The following is a 24156-nucleotide window of genomic DNA, read 5'->3' as shown; positions in this document are numbered from 1 at the left end:
AGAGGAAGAAATTGGTCAGTAACTCATCTCACACTTCAAGGTGGTTATACTTTCTGTCATCATTAGTTTAAAATTTGTAATCTGTAAAAAGGCCTAAAGTAAATTTAAAAAATAATAATTGAGGCATGGTCCTTTTTTTAGTATTTATTATTCTTGAAGTTATATCAAATACACATGTGCCAGTAAGGATTTAAATAATGGCATAAAGATTAGTCATCTTGGCCCAACATTTCTCTAATTAGCCAGTCTGCAAAGTGTTAATTTAGTTAGTTTTTCAGTAAAATTTTCACTTTTTGCGTATAACAATTAGAAACAAATATGTTTTGGTGTGTGTGTGTGTGTGTGTGTGTGTGTGTGTGTGTGTGTGTGTGTGTGTGTGTGTGATATCTCCAGTATTCAGCTTTCTCATCCAATTTTGTAAAAATTAATTGGTGGTAAAAAAAGTTTGCTTCTTTTGTATTGTATAGTTTCACACTATAACTTAATAATGAACTGACTCTCTTCTCATTATTGGTGATGGTTACTGCGATGCTTCAGAATTAAGTTACCTACTGCATACAGTTCAAAAATTGTAATGTGGAAAATAGAGTTGCTTTTTAGTTTGTCTGGTGCACTTTACGTTATATAGTGCTGGATACAAAATGTAGCTAACATATCAAAACTGATTTTAAAGCTGGAAAGAGAACCATGCCTCTTCACAATCTCAACTTAATTACTTGTGGTTGTACAATATTGGCTGTGGTGCACCTAACATAAGACTATCGCCATGTGCTGTGTGGAGTTAACTGGCACGTATCGTGTTTCTTACGCAGTTTATGATGTCAATTATAGTCACACTCTAAACAATAATTCCATAACAATTGTTATCTGTATGAAATTTGTTAGATAAACTATTTTAGATTTAGCTGCAGAGTTATCAGTATAGCGAGGTGTGTTTTATCTTGTCTTCAAAAGTTTCAACCACAAAACGTTCAGTAATGGCTGTTGTTATGAAATGCCACTGAGGTAGTACTGGTGTTTCAGAAATCACATTCTTGACTATTTTCATAAATATCTGATCTGTCTTGTCCTTTGTTGCTTGTTTAATAATAATTACAAAACTTGTTATTGGGTCTGATCAGAACTGCAACTGGATCAGTCTGTTTGCAACATGCTGTTGTGTAAATTTTACTGTATTGTGCCAGAAGAAGCGAGATGTAGACTTTGAACATTAGGAGAAGTATAAGAGTTTCTCAAAACTTATCACTGATAACTGTTCTCTGCATAAAAGTACATTATGCGTTTGTGGCAAATAACTCATTAATTCAGTTTCAGTTCCAGCTGGTCCTGTAACCTAGAGTATTATTAAAAATGATGAGATTAAAAGAAATACTTATCAACAGATTTTCTCTCTGTATTTGAATACCTTGCAAAATTTAGAAACAATTCACAGTAAATGACATGCCATACCATACCATTCATGTTTCCATCCATCTTTTCTTCACTTATTTGTATCCCTAATTAAATACATTTCCTGTAACACTATTATTAAAATTTGTGTGTCAGTTTTCTCTATATCTAGAGTATATATTTTTTGACAAACACAGATCAAAGGATGTATCCCTGCCTTCTGTCAGCTTGAAGTGATACTAACCTGTTTGATGCCTCATGAGTTTCCACCCGCCACATCGAAATCCACATGGATACTCCACAAGCCACTGCACATTGCATGATGGAGGGTACACTGTTCCACTACCAGTCATTTCCTTTCCTGTTCCACTCGCAAACAGAGCGAGGGAAAAAGACTGTCTATATGCCTCCGTATGAACCCTAATTTCTCATATCTTATCTTTCTGGTCCTTATGTGCAATGTATATTAACGGCAATAGAATCATTCGGCAGTTAGCTTCAGATGTATGTTCTCTAAATTTTCTTGATAGTGTTCTTTGAGGAGGACATCGGCTTCCCTCTAGGGATTCCCATTTGAGTTCCTGAAGTATCTCCGTAGCACTTACATTTTGTTCGAACCTACCAGTAACAGATCTCGCAAACTGGCTCTGAATTACTTCAGTGCCCTCCTTCAATCTGACCTGGTAAAGATGCCAAACACTTGAACATTATTCAAGAATTGGTCGCGCCAGCATCCTGTATGCTGTGTCCTTTACAGATGAGCAACACTTGCATAAAATTCTCCCAATAAACTGAAGTTAACCACAGTCCTCACAAGCTTGTTCCATTTCATATTGCTTTACAACATTATGCTCAGATATTTATTTAAATGACTTGACTGTGTCAAGCAGGGCACTAGTAATGCTATAACCAAACGCAACAGGTTTGTTCTTCCTATTCATCTGCATTAACTTAGATTTTTCCACATTTAGACCTTACTGTGCACCACTGCATCATCAGCAAACAACCGCAGATTGCTGTCCATCCTGTCTGCCAAATCATTTATGTATATAGAGAATAACAGCAAATCTATCGCATTTCCCTGGTGTACACATGATGAGCATACTGGGATCTATTACTTAAGAAGACTATGAGCCCCTCACATACCTGTGAACTTATTCCATATGCTCATACCTTTGTTAACAGCCTGTGATGGGGCACTGTGTCAAATGCTTTTCGGAAATCTAGAAATGTGGAATCTGCCTGTAGTCCTTCATCCATAGTTTGCAGTGTATTATGTGAGAAAATGGAAAGCGGAGTTTTGCACAAACTATTGGTTTCTTAAAACCATGCTGATTTGTGTACGTAAGGTTCTCAGCATCAAGAAAATTTATTGTGTTTGAACTGAGAATATATTCAAGGGTTCTGCAGCAAACAGAAGTTAGGGATATTGGTCCGTAATTTGTGGGTCTGTTCTTGTACCCTTCTTACATACCTCCCCCCCCCCTCCCCCTCTTCCAGGGGGCTCACCACTCTTTGGTGAGTTTGTGCTTGGCTACCACAGGGCCCAGCCTTTGGAGCATCTTTTCCCTTCCGTGCTGCATGTCTGTCCTGCTGTCTGCAGCTCGTGGTCGCGTTCTCTCTTCTTGAGCACGGGGGCCCAGGTTCGATTCCCGGCGGGGTCAGGGATTTTCACCTGCCTCGAGATGACTGGGTGTTTGTATTGTCCTCATCATTTCATCATCATTCATGAAAGTGGCAAGTTTAGACTGAGCAAAGGTTGGGAATTTGTACAGGTGCTGATAACTGCGCAGTTGAGCACCTCACAAACCAATCATCACCATCTGTCCTACTATTCTATTTTCCTTCCCATTGGGAACATATCTCAGATATTTTTTGACAATATGTTCTGAATTTTCAGTAACCTGACATCAGAACATTCTCCACACTGTTTTTTTTCCCATCTCATACTGTTCCTCTGCTTTGGAATTTGAGGTTCTGCCTTGTTTCTTCTTCCTTGTGCACTCATGAAGGCCGGCTCATGCATTTGACATGTAACGGATGACTGGATAATACACAGTTCACAGCCCACAGTCAACAGGTAGGGTTCACATGTACCCCTGTTAGACATTTAGGAGGTTTGACCAGAGGTGTGAGCAGTCACATAAGGCCAGTATTAAACTATTGTATTTCTTTGGCAAAGATCTTTGACATGGTGCTAAAAAGGGGTATTACAATGTCGTCATATTTTTCATCAAATTTCAAGATGGCGTATGACAACTTGTTATTTTGTGCTGCAGTTGCTAGTACTACAATTGCATTGTGTGTGTATTTGGAAGAAAAGCTGTGGGAAAAAAAAGGAAACATACTTGGATGAAGCCCTAGGTATTACGTCAAGATAGTAAAAGCATTCAGCAAAATTTGTTAAGCTAGCTGCAAGTGAAGGAAATCAAGTCTTCATATATAAATTATTTACGAATGGATAAGAGTGTATTTCAGTATTTGTTCAGTGGCAGCGTAATTCACCTGCCCATCAACACAATTAATAGCATGCACTGTGCCCCTTACTCATCCCCCACCCTAGTCAAACCAAGTTCAAAAAAAGGGGGGGGGGGGGGGGTTGAAGGTACAAACCAACTTTGAAGCCATGTTTACAAACACACTACAAAGACGTCAAATAGCTGTAGTGATGCCAGCGCTCAATACAGTTACATTTCACATAGCAGTGAACAGATGACGAACGACTTTTATGATCAAATCTACAGTGAGGCCCTAGAGTTGATCATATTTATTTGACGACAAGCGAGATTCGACGAAGTTCCCTATGGAGCCATCAAAGTTCTTTGACATAAATATTTGACATATTAACTTTGGCAAAGAAATATGATAGTGTAATACTGGCCTGAGGCAGGCGACCCCCCTCCAAGTGGGCTCCCAGTTGGAAGGAGCACGTTGTTGGAAATGCTGGCAATCATAGGGGATTTCTTTCGCAATGAGCCATAAATCACCATCTCAGTCCATGTCTACTATACATAAACAGAATGAGGCTAAAGATTCAAAGACTCTCCCAGCTGCATCTTGGTTCCTCTTCGTATCATGTACCAAAGGAGGTCAGTCCTTTGCTACGGTTAATCCGTTTATTATTCAGAAAGGTTTTGATGCAGTTGCTGGCCCTGTGAAATCCTGTTCTTGTTTACTTAATGGCACTTTGCTTTTGGAGACGAATTGTCTCTCTCAAACCCAACAACTGCTTGCAGCTTCACTCCTCCACAGCTATCCTGTTCATGTTGAGGCCCATTGAATGTTGAATTCTTCATGTGGTGTTTTTTACACTTGGGTAATGAAAAAGGTTGATGCTACCTTAGTGCCTACATGCTCTCTTTTTTCTTATGTTTGATAGGATAGTGCTTCCATCAAAAATCATAGCAGGCTATGAAGTCATCACAGTGCGACTGTACCTTCCAAACCCGAATGCATTGCTACCAATGTCAGTGTTACAACCATACTCAAATGTCCTGTCAAAACATGGCCAAATGTGTTATTTGTGGTAGGAATGGTCATGAGGGTGATTGTCTGCTTCTTTCTACGTGCTGTATTAATTGCAGTTGTTATCCTGCAGCCTCATCCAGAGAGTGCCCCATGTTTCTTGATGAGCAGGCTGTCCAGGAGATCCAGGTGAAGGAAAAAATGCCTTACCTTGTCATTCACAAGCTGTGGGCTAGTTGCAGTTACCATCTGGCACTCATAGTACCACTCCTGCTACATCTCACTCCATGAAAGACACAGCCATGCAGACTGGCGACCTCAAATTCCATAGCATGGTTAAAAAATTGCCCAGTGTCACTATAGTATCCCATCTCCTCCTCCTCCAGCTGTGCAACAAGCCACCACATCTTCACCTCTGGCGACGATAACACCTGCTACACAACCGACAGGCTGGAAAGGGCAGAAAGAGTACTCCCACAGACTTTTTACGTCCCTCCACCAACAAATATCTGAATCTTCCTCTACCAACCACAATGACTCCAAGAAATCAAACAAAGGCAAACGGTCTTTTCCTTTGCTGACTCGGCGTACCTCTTAAATGGTGTCACCATGTGGTACCCTAATTCACCCGACCTTCATTTCACCAGTGCACACCACCAACCATTTTTCTGCCCTAGAATTTGCAAGTTGACACACTGAAAATGCCGATGCCTCTGTCGATCTCGTGGAACAGGATCCTGCACCCTCTGCGCCCTGTAGCAGTGAGTCTTAAAAGACTGGCATTTGGCACCCGCCGAGGTGACAACCCTTCCTTTTTCCCTCCGTCCTTTTTCCCGTCATGAGTCTCCTCTAATGGGATGTTTGTAGCAATCTCCTCTAATGGGACATTTGTAGCATTAGATCCCACAAGGAGGAATTACAGCTTCTCTTGGAATTGCAGTGTCCTTGTTTTCTGCCTCCAGGAAGCAAAATTAGAACGCTTTGGCTTCTCGCACTTCTTTCTGGTCCACTTTGACCTTCCTTCCCGAGGATGGCATTCCGCCTCATGGGAGAGACATGCTGCTCAACTGGGATGACGTTCATAGTCAAACCATTTCACTGAACACCCAGCTGCAAGCTTTTGTAGTCCACATTTTCCTTCCTTGTGTCACCTTTTCTCTTTGTAACCTCCACATCCCTCCGTCATTCAGTGTCACCAGGGCAGACTTCCTCCAGCTTATCGGTCAACTCCTTCACCCCTTTCTGCTGCTTGATTACTTTAACGCATACCATCCCCTATGGAGCTCTTCCAGGACCTATGTGCCCTCTTGGCTGACCTTCTCTATCAACTCAACCTCATCTGCCTTAACGCTGGAGCACCCATATTTCTTTCAGACTGCATGCACACCTATTACCATTCTGCATTGCCCAGCTTGCCCATTGTCTCGAGTGGTCCGTTCTCTCTGACACATACTTGAGCAAACATTTCCCATGTGCTATCCATTTGTTGACTTGTACCCCAACTACATGTAAACCCAACTGGCAGCTTTCCAAGGCTGACTGGAGGTTTTGCTCCTCCGTGGCAACGTTGGCCGAATAACATTTCCCCAGTTGTGATGACAAGGTAGAATACCTTGCAAACATTATACTTACCGCCACAGAATGTGCACCTCACATTTACTGCACTGTGTCCCAGTCCCTTGATGGACAGAGCTGTGCAACAATGCAATTCTCCCTCTCAGAACTGTGAATGCTACAATGCGTCTTTTACTATGAGGGAGCTAGATCATGCTCTCACTGCATCCAGATATTCCACCCAAGGGCCAGACGATATTCACATCCGGATGTTGCAGCACCTTTCTGTAGCAGGCAAGCAGTTATCCTTCATATGTACAATCGCATCTGAGCAGATGCCACGTTTCCCAGATACTGGTGTGAAGCCATTGTCATACCTGTACCTGGTAAGGACAAACATCATCCTTCTTGCTACTGCACCATTTCTCTCTCTAGCTGTGTTCGCAAGGTGATGGAATGTATGATTCATGTCCGGCTGGTATTGTGGCTCGAGTCTCGCAATTTGTTAACCACTGCAAATGTGGATTCAGAGCTCGCCGTTCTGCAGTTGATCATCTTGTCCCTTTGTCGACCCATGTTGTGAACGGCTTTCTGCAAAAATACGAGACTATGGGTGTGTTCTTTGATTTGGAGAAAGACTATGACACCAGCTGGAGGACTGGTATCCTCTACTCTCTATATGTTGGGCTTCTGAGGCCACCTGCGCAATTTCCTTCAGGAATTTTTAAAAGACGGAGTATTCAAGGTATGCGTGGGTTCTGCCTCGCTGTACATCTTTATCCAGGAAAACAGGATGCCTCAGGATTCCGTCCTTAGTGTCGTCGTCTTCACTATAGCCATTAACCATATTATGGCCTGTCTCCCACTAGTCATCTCTGGCTCTCTTTGTGTTGACGATTTTGCAACCTGTTGCAGTTCTCCATGGACTTGTCTCCTTGAACAGCATCCTCATTTGATCATCTTTACTCATGGATCGTCAACAATGGCTTTCACTTTTCCACTGACAAAACTGTCTTTACATCTTGGGCCTGTTGCTCTTCTGTTCGCTAAAACCACAAAATTCCTGGGCTCATACTTGAAAGGAAACTTCTTGATCCTCCCACGTGCCTTATCTGCCCACCCTCTGTACCCGCTCTCTCGGTGTCCTCTGTGTCCTAAGCGGTATTCCTGGGGAACTCATCGTGGTGTCAGGTGTGCCTTCTTCATTGGCACCGACTATTTTTGGTATCAGCTTCTGGAACTCTGCTCAGTATTTGCAGCAGAGCTCTTTGCCCTACATCAGGCCATTCAGTACATCCAGTGACACAAGTTTTTCAATTGTGTTATCCATTCCAAATCTCTGTGCTCTTCAAAGCCACTGTGTGTTTATCACAATCTGTCCCTTAGAGCAACAGGTTCAAGAAAGCTTTCACTTGCCCAATCTTGAGTGAACTATTGTGATGTTATGTGGGTTCCTGGTCATGTCGGTCTGATGGGAAACAGGCTGCAGGTGTTGCTGCCAAGGCCCAAGTCCTCCTACCTCAGTCTGCTAGTTTGTCCATTCATTCTGATGATCTCTGTGTTATCTGTCAGCAGTTGGTGTCACCTTGGCATCACCTCTTTTCTTCCCTTAATGCGAACAAGCTCTGGGCAATTAAACCTCTCCCAGTGGCTTGGCCGACATCCTCTCGGCCCTTTCATTTTAGATTAGGTTGCACATTGGGTGCTATCATTCTAGCCATCACCAAAAGTGGTGATCCCCCGCCACTTTGTGCTAATTGTCATCAACCTTTGACAATACACTACTGATCAAATGCCCTTTTTTTAACCATTAATATTCATTTAGTTGTTTCTAACTCCTCTTTTGTATTAGTGTTCTGTGATTCAGACATGGCACTTGTGACCATAGTTGTTTCTGCACCCTAAAACAAAACAAAACAAATTTCTTACAAACAAGAGTTACCTGGCATTTTTCCAGTCACTCGAGACTTTGTGCTGGATGAGAGATTCACAATAAATGCGAGCTAGGCGAGGGCCAATGCCATAGAGTACTCTTTGTAATACCGAATTGGGATGCCATCTGGACCTAGTGACATTTTTGCTTTCAAATCTTTCAGTTGTTTCCCTATGCCAGGGATATGTATTACTATGTTGTCCATGCAGTCAGCTGTTGGTGAAATGATGGTATGTTTTTACAATTCTCCTGCATGCATAATTTCTTGAACCCGAAATTTAAAACTTCAGCTTTAATTTTGCCATCTTCAACTGCCACACTGGATTGGTCAACAAGGGGCTGAATGAAAGCCTTCTTCCTTCAACTTCTCCCTTTGGTTATTTGATTTTTGTGACCTTCTGAACTCCATCTTTTAGACAAATAATTTATAGATTTGTTTAACACCCTGGGTGTGGAACTTGAGCTCTGACACATTTGGAATAACATCATTGGCTACAAAAAATAGCTACTTAGAGGCCAATCTTGAACAGTTCATTCTTCTTATTAACGTTAATCAAATTCGTTTGCAGAGCTTGTTAAATGTAAGTAGATAGAATAAGTGTGTTTGATTAAACTGACCGACTCTTAGTTTAGAGTTTCAAATCAACATGGTTATAAATCTCAAGTACTCATGACCAATTTCCTTTCACATCCTTGAAAAATTCTGAGCTTGTGCTCTGTTTTTAATGACAAAGTTGTTGATAGGACATTAAACCCTAATTGTCCTTCTTTCCTTCATTTCTTCATTCCAGAGTATTTTTTACTCAACCATTTACTAGCATGATCTGCTCACTCCACCATCTCCCCAGACAAAGTATCTTTTGTTCCCCCCCAAGCACTACTCTCGTCTAACACTTCAATCTTGTGTGTTCTCCCGCTTCTACAATAATCTAGTCTGCCTTCCAACTGCTCCATCACTAGTGACATATCTTAACACAATATAAAATTTACAATTTTTCACCCTTTTGGCTGAATTGCATGTAAAATGTCATAAATGAAATTAAATCACAATAAATTGTAAGTACAACCTATTGCTAAGGTGCGGTGTGTGGTACCACTGTTCATTCATTTCAGCTGTACCATTTCCTGTACTTAAAACTGCAGTGAGACATTCACACAAGAATTGTGCACAGGTTTTACTTTTACGTAAAGCAGGATAGAGGTAATGAGGCACCTAATTTTGCATGCCGTGGAATGTGTTCACACTTTATTCCATTTATGTGAGCTGAGTTCCCATCTCAATATTGGTAACTTGGAATCTTCAGTTTAGCTGCTTCTGTATGTTAGTTTAGACAGAAGGCTACAACATAGTCCATCACTTCCATATCAAAGTTGGGGTTACTTCTGCGTACTTCAAACAATTCCAGGTGCAATGCTGTCATCTCACTTGTTGTAAACAAGTATTAAATAAACGTAATCGACACTGTAGATTTTAATATTCATTCTTGTCACGTTTATTAATACCAAGCTCTGTTTCAATGATCAACTTGATTCCAATGTATTAACATCAATTTTGTGATAGATTAGTAAACTAAATTAATTATGAATGGTCTCACAGATTTACAAGTGGCAAAGACTAATATAATAATTATGTGTATTGACTGATCAACCACAACTTGAACGGTATATGCTGAAAATTAACTATAGACAAACTATGTGACTAAAACAAATAACATAATATCGGTTTTGGTTCAATGTTCTTCTCGAACTGACTGTAGCTTCTATTGTGCTGCCTATATATAGTAGACGTGATTAGACCAGATATTAAAATATATTGAAACAGAGATATTAGATTTTAGATATTTATTTAAAAGGCAGCAAAAATAAAACATACAAAAACAATTTAGGCAGTTAATTTATCTTTATTAATTAGCTGTAGAGTCTGAAATTGGAAAAATTGTATCTTCTATTTTGCAACATGGAAGTTTTCTTGTGCATTAGGATTTTCAAAGACACTGTGGTGGTCCGCATTTTTTTTTTTTTTTTTCTTCATTTGTTGTTCTCAGTCTTGACGTACTGCGTTGCTATACTGGCTGAAAATTGGGGTGGGGAAGTCAAACAGGACTACTTTAAATGATGTAGCTGATGGGTGCACATCTGCATTTCACAGTCGTTTACTTTCACTGTTCACAACCCCCCTATATACATGTTTAATATGGCCAGTGCACTATGTTTAACTTTCGATAAGCCTCATTAATAGTTTGCAGGTGAACATCCACATACTGCTACAGTAGTTTACTACTGAACATCTACTAGCAGTAAAAACCTCACCAAACAGTTCTTGAAGAATAACAAGGTACATATGGAACAAACACTGTCACTGTTTTAACACATGGCCTAATTTTGTCACACATACTTCATAGGTGCATTGTTGTTGTTCTAACCAATACAGGCTCCTCGTCTGAAACTCGGCTGTGGACTGACTGACTCAGGACCAAAAATCGGACCTATATATATCCTCACAATAATAGGTACTGAAACTACACATGGTTTGAAGTTAAATTTACAGAAATTGCAATTAAAACTCAACTCATTAAATTAATTGAATACATTGAGAAATTCTTTCCTTTTAACAGTTTCTTCTACTACAAGGTTTAGGCCAAATTATTTGTTTAAATGATGAAATTAACATATATCGTAATGCAAACAATAGTTTAGACAAAACTGTTAATTTCTTTGGAATTAATTAAGCACTGACTGTGCTAACATGTTTTCAAATAGAACCAAATAGATCCTTTGAGAATACTATTAGTTGTTCCTCCACACATTTATAATTAGTACAGAATTTCTATTTGTTTATACATCAACAATAGAATTTAAGTTACGAAACAATTACTGATTTCACCCTATAACAAAAGATACTAACTAGGAATAGTCGAAAAAAATTGGAAAATCAATGTCATACATAAAACTAAGCACAAAATTAGATCTGGTGTTATATTCTTCAAAACTGAGGGCCATCCTTTCTCTTTCATGAAAATGCAGATTATATTCACGTATGTTAATGGTAATTAGTTAAAAGTGAAAAAAAATGAATTCTAAGGAGGCAGATGGCAAAACAAGATGATTTCGGATGGTTTTGTCATTATTTTGATTGTAACTTTCGTATATATTGTTAGATTAAATTGATTGTTATGGAAGTGGTGGGGTTTATGTGTAACGAATAAAATATCCCAGAACCAGAAAGTGTGTGTGTAGGTATATTTATCTGAGGAAGTTAATAAAGTGTCCGAATCACCCCATGGATTAGGGTGATTTTGGACACGTGTTTTTTAAATCTCTGTCCGAAGTTACAGTATATAGAGGGTGAATTCGGACAGTTACTGCCTTTTTTTAAAAAAAATTCTACTTGCTTTTTATTTGAGTTTGGTGACATTTTAAAGGAGCCCTTTGTTAGGAGTAAGTGATATGGAATGTTATAATAAATTTTATATATTACAGATAAGTTTTTATTTTGCAAGAATTTAAATAAACAGTCTCTTTGTTCACTTCTGCATGAGCTCATTAATATTTTTGCTTAAGCGAACTGAAAGATCTTCTGACTGTCGTTTGAGGAATAAATGCACCCATTCTTCTCCTGGCAAGATATTACAGAATTTCTTCTCTATTCTGCTAGATTTATCAAGGTAACCTTTAACTAAATATCTAATATCCCATATCTAATATCCCATTTAGTGAAGGAAAATCCCCAATGTGCAGCCCTCAAGATACTTTGCTTCAACATTTCTTCTTCTTTATTTAGCACTGGCTGTCCTCCCATTTTTTTCGGATGTGCTTCTTGCACTTTATTTTGTAGGGTTGATTTAGATATACCATACAAATCACATGCTTTTCTGTATGATAATTTACCACTCTGAATATCACAAACAGCTTTATCTAAAAGTTCCGCGTCATAATTACACCATACTGTAGCACCTCTCCTGCTCTTATACGTTCTTGGCATTGTCCAAAATCACCCCACACAGTACACAGTTTTACAAAAACTGTCATTATTTTATAACCTTACATGAGGAACTAGACAAATTTGTACAGAAATTGTCTCAATGCTGTTAGCTACAGAGCGCGTCGACAATTACAGTTACAATAACTTCCCGCTCGGCGCAACAATAGAAAGTTTCCACTTTACGATAATGCATGGATTTTTAACACCTCTAGGGAAACAATTGACGCAAAATAAGAGTTGTGGAGAGCGATAAATGCAATCTTGTGCTTAAAATAACTAGCTCATGGACGTTAAAATAAGTAACTCTTTGTTTCTATGCAGTGGCAAAGAGCAAATAAGCCATACTGTCGGAATTCACCCCGGTGTCCAAAATCACCCCGTTTGACGGTATTATAACTTGGATATTTCGTTAACTAATGTGTTATTTTAGAAAATTTATACATTTTTGAAAGAAAATATTGGGGCTATAAAATTATAACACTGGATTTTGTAAAGAGAAACAGAAAAATATTATTTATTTAAGGAGTAAAAATGTAGCAAGGGGAGCAATTTTGTCTTGTTATGTCCCAAACTGGTCTCTCTGCTCACAGAGCTGGCTCCTTTTTGCTCTCCTGCTGTGCTGCCCATGTGAAGCGTTTGGTTTATTCTCATAGCCCATAGCACTGTGGCTCCTGTTGCCTGATTGCAGTCCTATTATTGGTGATCCAGCTTGCAAGCAATGACATTGTGCAGCTGCAAGTAGCTACTTCTCCATTAATGTTCCACTCATGTGAACACAGCCTACGAACTAAAATTTCTTCACGTAATGAGGATTGACATGAGTGGAGAAATCATTTACTGCCATTGGCCAAAGTGTTCTGAGAATATATGATTTGCAAGTTAACTGTGAAGTTCCATAATTTATTTCCATCTAATTCTCCCCAACATTGTCATTCTTGGTTGCTTCCACTGTAAATATTATATTTCAATATTGAGAAACAATACTGTATATTGTGCTTTTTATGTGGATGTTGTTTCACTCCTTCTAATGTAATACTGAAATGAAAAACATTTAGAAACAATTTGTGTACATATGTTTGATTTGTAAAGAATATTATTTGATGAATTTATATTTCAGATCACATGAGCTTCGTTCAAAGATTCTTTCATTGCATCTGTTACTATCTATTTTGCAAAATGCTGGTCCAGTTTTTCGTGCAAACGAAATGTTTGTTACGGCCATAAAACAGTACTTGTGTGTTGCTCTCTCCAAGAATGGAGTTTCATCCGTCCCAGAAGTTTTTGAACTTTCTCTTGCAATATTTTTAGCTCTACTTTCAAAGTTCAAGATGCATCTCAAAATGCAGATAGAGGTAAGACAAATTTTGCTTAACCTTTTCTTGCAATCATCATTCTGATGATGCTGGTGATGGTTCATTCTCCTTGAACTGTTTTCTGTGTGTGCCCAATGAAATGTATTCCTCCACTCTGAGTTTTGCAAAACCATTAAATCAGAGTTGCTAAAAGTGTAACGTATATAGGCATAATCTTAAAGGAAATTATCATCTAATAGAGTAAACTTGTTGAATTCTAACATGATTAGTAGTAGCAACAGTTGAAGCAAATGAAATATCATTGAATTCCAAGTTTTGGGCAAAGAAATGTAAGAAAGGGAGCATATGGATGAGAGGTTACATGAGAATATGATGAAAGTTAAATCGAGAGGGAAGGTGAGTGGAGAAATGAACATTTGTGAGACGGGAAGATGAAAAAACCCTTATTTGTTGCCTGCGATGTAATTTCTTGTTGTTGCTTTCCTATGGTTGTAACTCGTGTTCAGTTCTAGTTTAATCATGTATACTATTCTTAAGTAAACATTGTACTTAAAATTTTGTGTAAAGATGGTTCTAGTTAAAGAGTAAAGAATACTGTATATTTGTAGATACATAATGATAACTAACTGAAATGCTTTTAAAAGTGATCTGTACTTTTGTTGTCCATCTTCCTCCCACCTCCATAGTTTCTATCTGATAATACTACTGTCACAAAAGATTCTGCCGTTTGTGAACTGAATTATATGCCCGGTTAAATTGAACTTTGGGTGTTCACAGCACTTACGTTGCATGCTACTGTTGACAATTCATTATTATTAGTCATAGCCAGTCAGGTGATAATGTAGGATAACCCCCCCACCCATTGTATATCAGCTACCCTGCAATAATTGTACAGCATTCTATGTGGATATGACAAGTAACCAATTGTCCACTTCAATGAATGACCTCTGCCAAACTGTGGCAAATCGTAAACTTGACCATATAGTTACTGCATTTCACAACTTGGATGATTCCAAAAACTCCTTCATTACGTGATGTATTTGGTTACCCCATTTGAGCACTACTTTCACTGAACTACACAGGTGAGAATTCTCTCCAGCACTCTCACAATCCCCCTGCCAACCTCCCTCTCTTCCCCCACCCTTCGCTCCTCGCCGTCCCCCACGCTCCTCGCCGTCCCCCACGCTCCTCGCCGTCCCCCACGCTCCTCGCCGTCCCCCACGCTCCTCGCCGTCCCCCACGCTCCTCGCCGTCCCCCACGCTCCTCGCCGTCCCCCACGCTCCTCGCCGTCCCCCACGCTCCTCGCCGTCCCCCACGCTCCTCGCCGCCCCCCACGCTCCTCGCCGTCCCCCACGCTCCTCGCCGTCCCCCACGCTCCTCGCCGTCCCCCACGCTCCTCGCCGTCCCCCACGCTCCTCGCCGCCCCCCACGCTCCTCGCCGCCCCCCACGCTCCTCGCCGCCCCCCACGCTCCTCGCCGCCCCCCACGCTCCTCGCCGCCCCCCACGCTCCTCGCCGCCCCCCACGCTCCTCGCCGCCCCCCACGCTCCTCGCCGCCCCCCACGCTCCTCGCCGCCCCCCACGCTCCTCGCCGCCCCCCACGCTCCTCGCCGCCCCCCACGCTCCTCGCCGCCCCCCACGCTCCTCGCCGCCCCCCACGCTCCTCGCCGCCCCCCACGCTCCTCGCCGCCCCCCACGCTCCTCGCCGCCCCCCACGCTCCTCGCCGCCCCCCACGCTCCTCGCCGCCCCCCACGCTCCTCGCCGCCCCCCACGCTCCTCGCCGCCCCCCACGCTCCTCGCCGCCCCCCACGCTCCTCGCCGCCCCCCACGCTCCTCGCCGCCCCCCACGCTCCTCGCCGCCCCCCACGCTCCTCGCCGCCCCCCACGCTCCTCGCCGCCGCCCCCCCCTCGCTCCTCCTCGCCGCCGCCCCCCCCTCGCTCCTCCTCGCCGCCGCCCCCCCCTCGCTCCTCCTCGCCGCCGCCCCCCCCTCGCTCCTCCTCGCCGCCGCCCCCCCCTCGCTCCTCCTCGCCGCCGCCCCCCCCTCGCTCCTCCTCGCCGCCGCCCCCCCCTCGCTCCTCCTCGCCGCCGCCCCCCCCCTCGCTCCTCCTCGCCGCCGCCCCCCCCTCGCTCCTCCTCGCCGCCGCCCCCCCCCCCCCACGCTCCTCCTCGCCGCCGCCCCCCCACGCTCCTCCTCGCCGCCCCCCCCCCTCGCTCCTCCTCGCCGCCCCCCCCCCCTCGCTCCTCCTCGCCGCCCCCCCCCTCGCTCCACCCCCCTCCCGCAGTCCCAAGTGTTACACCACCTGTGACAAGCTGGGTGATATTCCTGGTACCGTCACTCCCCATAAAAGTCTCAACATGATCCAAGGGATCATTTTCCATCGCGATCTCCTCTTGCAGTCTGACAACGAGCTCCACGTCAATTTGGAGTGGCGGGGTGTTCATTTCATCCGGCATGTTAACAGGGGACCCGAAGACAACAGGGTTGCTACCAGTGCCTTCGTCTTGGCCTTTGAGGGTGATTCATTGCCTGAAAAGGTCAAGATGATGGTTAACCAGTGTGGCGTTTAAGCATATGTCTCTCCACTTATGCGGTGCCTTAAGTGCTGGAAGTTGGGCCACGTCTTCCCACTGCACTTCCAGCACCACATGTTGAGACTGCAGAAATCCACTGCACCCAGATGGCTTCCCACCCTCACAATAACATCATCCTCCGGTGGAATCACGGCTTTTTTTTTTTTTTTTTTTTTTTCTTTCCACTACCTGGTTGAGCTATGGCAACTCATAAGCTTTACACCTGCTTTCTGCGTTGGCCTTCAGGAAACCTGGTTACTGAAAATATGGACCCCTGCCCTCCATGGCTGTATGGAATATTACAAGAACCGTGACTGTGATAGTGAGTCAGGTGGGGTTTGTGCCAATGTCCTGAACTCTGTATGCAGTGAACCTGTGCCCCTTTACACCCCTCTTGAAGCTGTGGCTGTCAGGATAAGGTCGACACAGGAAATAACTGTCTGCAACGTATATCTTCCTCCAGATGGTGCAGTACCCTGAACGCATTGGCTGCATTAATTGATAAACTCCCTACACCTTCCCTACTTTTGGGAGAGTTTAATGCTCATAACCCCTTGTGGGGTGGCACCGTACTTACTGGCCAAGGCAGAGATGTCAAAACTTTAATATCTCAGTTCGACCTCTGCCTCTTAAATACAGGTGCCCCCACACATTTCAGTGTGGCACATGGCACATACTCAGCCATTGATCTCTCGTTTGCAGTCCTGGCCATCTATCCACTGGAGAGCACATGACAACTTGTGTGCTAGTGACCAGTTCCCCATCTTCCTGTCACTGCCCCGGCTTCAGGCCCACAGATGCCTGCCCCAATGGGCTTTAAACAAGGCAGACAGGGAAGCCTTCACCTCTGTTGTCACCATTGAATCTCCCCCACATGGTAACATCAGTGTGCTGGCTGAGCAGGTAACTACAACAATAGTCTCTGCGGTGGAAAACACAATCCCTTGTTCTTTAGGGTGCCCCCAGCGAAAGTCAGTACCTTGGTGGTTACCAGAAATCGCTAAGGCAATTAAGGAGTGTTGGGAAGCTTTACAGCGGCATAAGGTGCACCCTTCCCCAGATCACCTCATAGCGTTTAAACGGCTCCATGTCTGCATTCGCCAACTTACGAAATGACGGAAAGAGGAGTGTTGGGAGAGATACGTCTTGACCATTGGGTGTCATAGGTCACCTTCCCAAGTCTGGGCGAAGATCAAATGAGTTTTTGGGTACCAGATGCCAACAGGTGTTCCCAGTGTTAACATAAATGGCGTGTTATCTGCCGACACAAACACGATTGCCGAGCACTTTGCTGGGCCCTATGGTCGCACCTTTGTGTCGGAGAATTACTCCCCAGCTTTTCGCACTCTCAAATGGCGGATGGAAGGGAAAGTCGTCTCGTTCACAACACGCCACAGTGAACCCTATAACAGAGTTGTAGCTCCTCAGTGCCCTTGCACATTGCCCCAACCCAACTCCTGGGCCAGGTCGGATCTGCAGTCAGATGATCAAACATCTCTCGTCTGACTACAAGCGACGTCTCGTCATGATGTTTAACCAGATCTGGTGCAATGGCGCCTTTCCATCGCACTGGTGGGAGAGCACCATGATACCAGTGCTCAAACCTGGCAAAAAACATGCTTGATGTGGATAGATATCGGCTCATCAGCGTCACCAACGTTCTTTGTAAGCTGCTGGAACGTATGATGTGTCGGTGGGTCGCTCTACCACTGATAATCTTGTGTCTCTCGAGTCTGCCATCCGAACAGCCTTTTCCAGATATCAACACCTTGTTGCCGTCTTTTTTTTTATTTACAGAAAGCGTAAGACACCACCGGGCGACATCATATCCTTGCCACATAATACGAGTGGGGTCTCTGACGCCCGCTCCCGATTTTTATCCAGAATTTCCTGTCACTCAGTACTTTCCAAATTGGTCTCTCCCATAGTTCCTCCCATATCCAGGCGAATGGGGTGCCGCAGAGCTCTGTATTGAGTGTATCTCTATTTTTACTGGCCATTAACGATCTAGCAAAAGCGGTAGGGCCGTCCATCTCACCCTCTCTGTATGCAGACGACTTCTGCATTTCACACTGCTCCATTAGTTCTAATGTTGCTGAGCTGCACCTACAGGGAGTCATCCGCAGGCGCAGTCAAGGGCTCTAGCCCACAGCTTCCAGTTTTCAGCCATAATGTAATGTGTTACGCACTTCTTTCGGCATCGTACCATTCATCCAGAACCAGAACTTTACCTTACAGACAATCCCCTCATGTAGTGGAGACATATCGATTTTTAGGCTGTTTTTGACACCCGCTTGACTTGGCTTCCTCACCTTTTGTCAGCTTAAGTGGAAGTGCAGGCAGCACCTCAATGCCCTCTGCAGCCTCAACAACACCAATTGCAGTGCAGATCGCTCTACTCTCTTGATGCTGTACAGAGCCCTTGATCAATCCCACCTTGACTATGGGAGTGTGGTTTATGTTTCGGTGGCACACTCAGCATTGTGTTTACTCAACCCAGTGCACCACTGTGGCGTTCGACTCGTGATCGGAGCTTTTAGGACGAGTCTGGTGACCAGTGTCCTGGCGGAGGCTGGAGTCCCTCCATTGCACAACTGCTCATCAGTTAAGTTGCACACATTCATAGTTCTCATGAGTGCCCAAATTACCATCTCCTCTTCCCACCCACGGCGGTTCATCCCCCACTTCGGCAGCCCAGATCAGGGCTTACAATTGCAGTTCGCCTCCGATCCCTTCTGTCTGAACTGGAGTCCTTGCTTTTACCACCTATACTCGAGGTCCACTCGCGTACACCTGGATCTTTGACATGCCCCAAAGGACTCAGTTCACAGCTCTCCGCTGTCACTTCCTCTCGATTCTTGACGTGTGCCGAGGCCGTGAAGTGGTTTACACCGATGGTGGTGGCTATATCTCATGCTCTTCAGCACATCTGTTCATGCGCTGAGGAGTAGTTTCTTCTGTGTACTGACTCCTTGAACAGCCACAAGCTATCGACCAGTGCTACACTTATCATCCTTTGGTAGCAACCATTGAGGAGTTCATCTATACCCTAGTACAGTCCAGTCATTCAGTGGTGTTTGTGTGGACCTCAAGACATGTTGAAATCCCAGGCAATGAACTTGCTGACAGGCTGGCCAAACAAGCTACACGGAAACCTCTTATGGAGATGGGCATTCCAATAACTGACCTGCAGTTGTTTTTATGCCGCCAGGTTTTTCGGCTTTGGGAGACAAAATGGCATAAACCCAGTGTGCACAAAAACCTGTCTGCTGTTAAGGAGACGATGAATGTGTGGAAGTCCTCGATGAGGACCACTTGCAGGGACTCCGTGGTTCTCTGCCCGCACCGCATTGGCCATGCTTGGGCAACCCACCTCTACCGTGAAGACCCACCTCAGTGTCGGTGCGGCACACAGTTCACAGTGGCCCATATTCTGGTGCACTGTCCCACTTTGACTGCCCTGTGACGAAATCTTGGGTTACTGTACTCGTTGCCGCTAATTTTATCTGCCAGTGCCTCAGCGGCTGATTTAGTTTTACGTTTTATTTGTGAGGGTGGGACTTATCATTTGATCCAAGTTTGACTGCATGTCCTTTGTCCCTGTGTGTCCTCCACCCTAGAGCTTTTAGGGTGGAGGTTTTAATGTCTTGCAGAGTGGCTGGCTTCTCCTTTTTATTCTGATGGTCAGCCAGCCATGGAAATCTGTATTGTCGTTCTAATCTCTTCTACCTGTTTGTTGTGTTTCTATGGTATTCTTCTCCTCTTTTGCTATTTAAGTGTTTATTGCCCTTCCGTCATTCTTGTAGTTTTTCCTTTCTCTCTGTTTTGAATAGTTGGTCTCGCTTGTTTTATTGTCACCCTTGTCGCATTGTTTTATTCAGAAGTAGGGAATGATGACTTAGCAGTTTGGTCCTATCCACCCTCTTTTAAACCATTCAGCTAACCAACTGCCACACCCCCTTCTGCCCACCATCGGCCCCCATTCTGTCCCCCATCTGACCCCTTCCGCCCCCACCAGCCCATCACATCCCATTCCACATCTGCCCCACAGATCACCCATCTTCCATCCCCCGACGACACGGACGCCTCCCCCACATCTGTAGGCTGCCACCCATGATACCACGATCGCCAATCCTTGGCCATCGCCCCCCCCCCTCATGGCCGCACCTCCCAGTAGCTGCCGCCCCCGCAGTGGCCGCCCCCGCAATGCCCCCCCAAGTTGCCGCCCAACCCCCCCAAGTTGCCGCCCAACCCCCCCAAGTTGCCGCCCAACCCCCCCCCAAGTTGCCGCCCAACCCCCCCCCAAGTTGCCGCCCAACCCCCCCCAAGTTGCCGCCCAACCCCCCCCAAGTTGCCGCCCAACCCCCCAAGTTGCCGCCCAACCCCCCAAGTTGCCGCCCAACCCCCCAAGTTGCCGCCCAACCCCCCAAGTTGCCGCCCAACCCCCCAAGTTGCCGCCCAACCCCCCAAGTTGCCGCCCAACCCCCCAAGTTGCCGCCCAACCCCCCAAGTTGCCGCCCAACCCCCCAAGTTGCCGCCCAACCCCCCAAGTTGCCGCCCAACCCCCCCAAGTTGCCGCCCAACCCCCCCAAGTTGCCGCCCAACCCCCCAAGTTGCCGCCCAACCCCCCCCCAAGTTGCCGCCCAACCCCCCCCAAGTTGCCGCCCAACCCCCCCCAAGTTGCCGCCCAACCCCCCCCAAGTTGCCGCCCAACCCCCCCCAAGTTGCCGCCCAACCCCCCAAGTTGCCGCCCAACCCCCCAAGTTGCCGCCCAACCCCCCAAGTTGCCGCCCAACCCCCCAAGTTGCCGCCCAACCCCCCAAGTTGCCGCCCAACCCCCCAAGTTGCCGCCCAACCCCCCCAAGTTGCCGCCCAACCCCCCCAAGTTGCCGCCCAACCCCCCCAAGTTGCCGCCCAACCCCCCCAAGTTGCCGCCCAACCCCCCCAAGTTGCCGCCCAACCCCCCCAAGTTGCCGCCCAACCCCCCCAAGTTGCCGCCCAACCCCCCCAAGTTGCCGCCCAACCCCCCCAAGTTGCCGCCCAACCCCCCCAAGTTGCCGCCCAACCCCCCCAAGTTGCCGCCCAACCCCCCCAAGTTGCCGCCCAACCCCCCCAAGTTGCCGCCCAACCCCCCCAAGTTGCCGCCCAACCCCCCCAAGTTGCCGCCCAACCCCCCCCCCCCCAAGTTGCCGCCCAACCCCCCCCCCCCCAAGTTGCCGCCCAACCCCCCCCCCCCCAAGTTGCCGCCCAACCCTCCCCCCCAAGTTGCCGCCCAACCCCCCCCCCCCCAAGTTGCCGCCCAACCCCCCCCCCCAAGTTGCCGCCCAACCCCCCCCCCCAAGTTGCCGCCCAACCCCCCCCCCCCCCCCAAGTTGCCGCCCAACCCCCCCCCCCCCCCAAGTTGCCGCCCAACCCCCCCCCCCAAGTTGCCGCCCAACCCCCCCCCCAAGTTGCCGCCCAACCCCCCCCCCCAAGTTGCCGCCCAACCCCCCCCCCCCAAGTTGCCGCCCAACCCCCCCAAGTTGCCGCCCAACCCCCCCCAAGTTGCCGCCCAACCCCCTCCAAATTGCACCCCCCAAGTTGCCCCCACCCCCACGCCAAGTTGCCCCCCACCCCCCCCAAATTGCCCCCCCCAAGTTGCCCCCCACCCCCCAAGTTGCTGCCCCCCCTAGTGCCCCCACCCCGAGTGGCCGCCCCCCCCACCCCGAGTGGCCGCCCCCCCACCCCGAGTGGCCGCCCCCCCACCCCGAGTGGCCGCCCCCCCACCCCGAGTGGCCGTCCCCCCCCCCGAGAGGCCCCCCCCGAGTGGCCACCGCCCCCCCCCCCGCGTGGCACCCCCCGCCCCCCCCATTGTGGCCGCCGCCCCCACCCCGCTATGACTGCCACCCCCGCACTCCCATGGCTGACACAACCACTGGCCGCCGCCCTCTGCCCCCCTTGGCCTCTGCCCCCCGCCCACCTAGGCCGCCGCACCCTATGACAGCCCCACCCCCGCCCCCGCCCCCATGTCTGAAACAACCACTGGCCTCTGCCCCCTATGGCTGCCGCCCCCCCTCCGCCGCCGCCGGACCCCTCTCCCCCTCCGCCGCCGCCGCCAGACCCCTCTCCCCCTCCGCCGCCACCGCCGGACCCCACTCCCCCTCCGCCGCCACCGCCGCCGCACCCCACTCCCCCTCCGCCGCCGCCGCCGCACCCCACTCCCCTCCGCCGCCGCCGCCGCACCCCACTCCCCTCCGCCGCCGCCGCCGCACCCCACACCCCCTCCGCCGCCGCCGCCGCACCCCACTCCCCCTCCGCCGCCGCCGCCGCACCCCACTCCCCCTCCGCCGCCGCCGCCGGACCCCTCTCCCCCTCCGCCGCCGCCGCCGCCAGACCCCTCTCCCCCTCCGCCGCCGCCGCCGCCGGACCCCTCTCCCCCTCCGCCGCCGCCGCCGCCGGACCCCTCTACCCCTCCGCCGCCGCCGCCGCCGCCGGACCCCTCTCCCCCTCCGCCCCCGCCGCCGCCGGACCCCTCTCCCCCTCCGCCGCCGCCGGGCCCCTCTCCCCCCCCTCCGCCGCCGCCGCCTGACCCCTCTCCCCCCCCTCCGCCGCCGGACCCCTCTCCCCCCATCCGCCGCCGGACCCCTCTCCCCCCCCTCCGCCGCCGCCGCCGCCGCCGCCGCCGCCGGACCCCTCTCCCCCCTCCGCTGCCGCCGCCGGACACCTCTCCCCCCTCTCCCCCCCTCCGCCGCCGCCGCCGGACACCTCTCCCCCCCCTCCGCCGCCGCCGCCGGACACCTCTCCCTCCCTCCGCCGCCGCCGCCGGACCCCTCTCCCCCCCTCCGCCGCCGCCGCCGGCCCCCTCTCCCCCTCCGCCGCCGCCGCCGCCTCCAGACCCCTCTCCCCCTCCGCCGCCGCCGCCTCCGGACCCCTCTCCCCCTCCGCCGCCGCCTCCGGACCCCTCTCCCCTCCGCCGCCGCCGCCGGACCCCTCTCCCCCTCCGCCGCCGCCGGACCCCTCTCCCCCTCCGCCGCCGCCGGACCCCTCTCCCCCTCCGCCGCCGCCGGACCCCTCTCCCCCTCCGCCGCCGCAGGACCCCTCTCCCCCTCCGCCGCCGCAGGACCCCTCTCCCCCTCCGCCGCCGCAGGACCCCTCTCCCCCTCCGCCGCCGCCGGACCCCTCTCCCCCTCCGCCGCCGCCACCGCCGGATCCCTCTCCCCCCCCTCCGCCGCCGCCGCCGCCGCCGGACCCCTCTCCCCCCCTCCGCCGCCGGACCCCTCTCCCCCCCTCCGCCGCCGCCGCCGCCGCCGGACCCCTCTCCCCCCCCTCCGCCGCCGCCGCCGGACCCCTCTCCCCCTCCGCCGCCGCCGCCGCCGCCGCCGGACCCCTCTCCCCCTCCGCCGCCGCCGCCGGACCCCTCTCCCCCTCCGCCGCCGCCGCCGCCGCCGGACCCCTCTCCCCCTCCGCCGCCGCCGCCGCCGGACCCCTCTCCCCCTCCGCCGCCGCCGCCGCCGGACCCCTCTCCCCCTCCGCCGCCGCCGCCGCCGGACCCCTCTCCCCCTCCGCCGCCGCCGCCGGACCCCTCTCCCCCTCCGCCGCCGCCGCCGGACCCCTCTCCCCCTCCGCCGCCGCCGCCGCCGGACCCCTCTCCCCCTCCGCCGCCGCCGCCGCCGGACCCCTCTCCCCTCCGCCGCCGCCGCCGCCGCCGGACCCCTCTCCCCCTCCGCCGCCGCCGCCGGACCCCTCTCCCCCTCCGCCGCCGCCGCCGCCCCCGGACCCCTCTCCCCCTCCGCCGCCGCCGCCGCCGGACCCCTCTCCCCCTCCGCCGCCGCCGCCGCCGGACCCCTCTCCCCCTCCGCCGCCGCCGCCGGACCCCTCTCCCCCTCCGCCGCCGCCGCCGGACCCCTCTCCCCCTCCCCCGCCGCCCCCGCCGCCGGACCCCCCTCCGCCTCCGCCGCCGCCGCCGCC

The 24156-nt window shown here is 49.5% G+C and overlaps 1 protein-coding gene across 1 annotated transcript in view; it reads left to right on the top strand.

Moving 5' to 3' along the window:
• Window positions 1-24156, top strand: part of LOC124790164 (brefeldin A-inhibited guanine nucleotide-exchange protein 1) — a 281977-nt gene that overhangs the window by 98157 nt on the left and 159664 nt on the right. The window contains exon 8 of the mRNA XM_047257760.1: window positions 13441-13675. Within this exon, the coding sequence (XP_047113716.1) occupies window positions 13441-13675 (235 nt within the window). The remainder of the gene's footprint in view (window positions 1-13440; window positions 13676-24156) is intronic.

Source organism: Schistocerca piceifrons, chromosome 3 (assembly GCF_021461385.2).
Source record: "Schistocerca piceifrons isolate TAMUIC-IGC-003096 chromosome 3, iqSchPice1.1, whole genome shotgun sequence".
Classification (NCBI taxonomy): Eukaryota; Metazoa; Arthropoda; class Insecta; order Orthoptera; family Acrididae; genus Schistocerca; species Schistocerca piceifrons.
The sequence above is the reverse complement of the archived record's forward strand: the minus strand, read 5'-3'. Positions and strand labels throughout refer to the sequence as shown.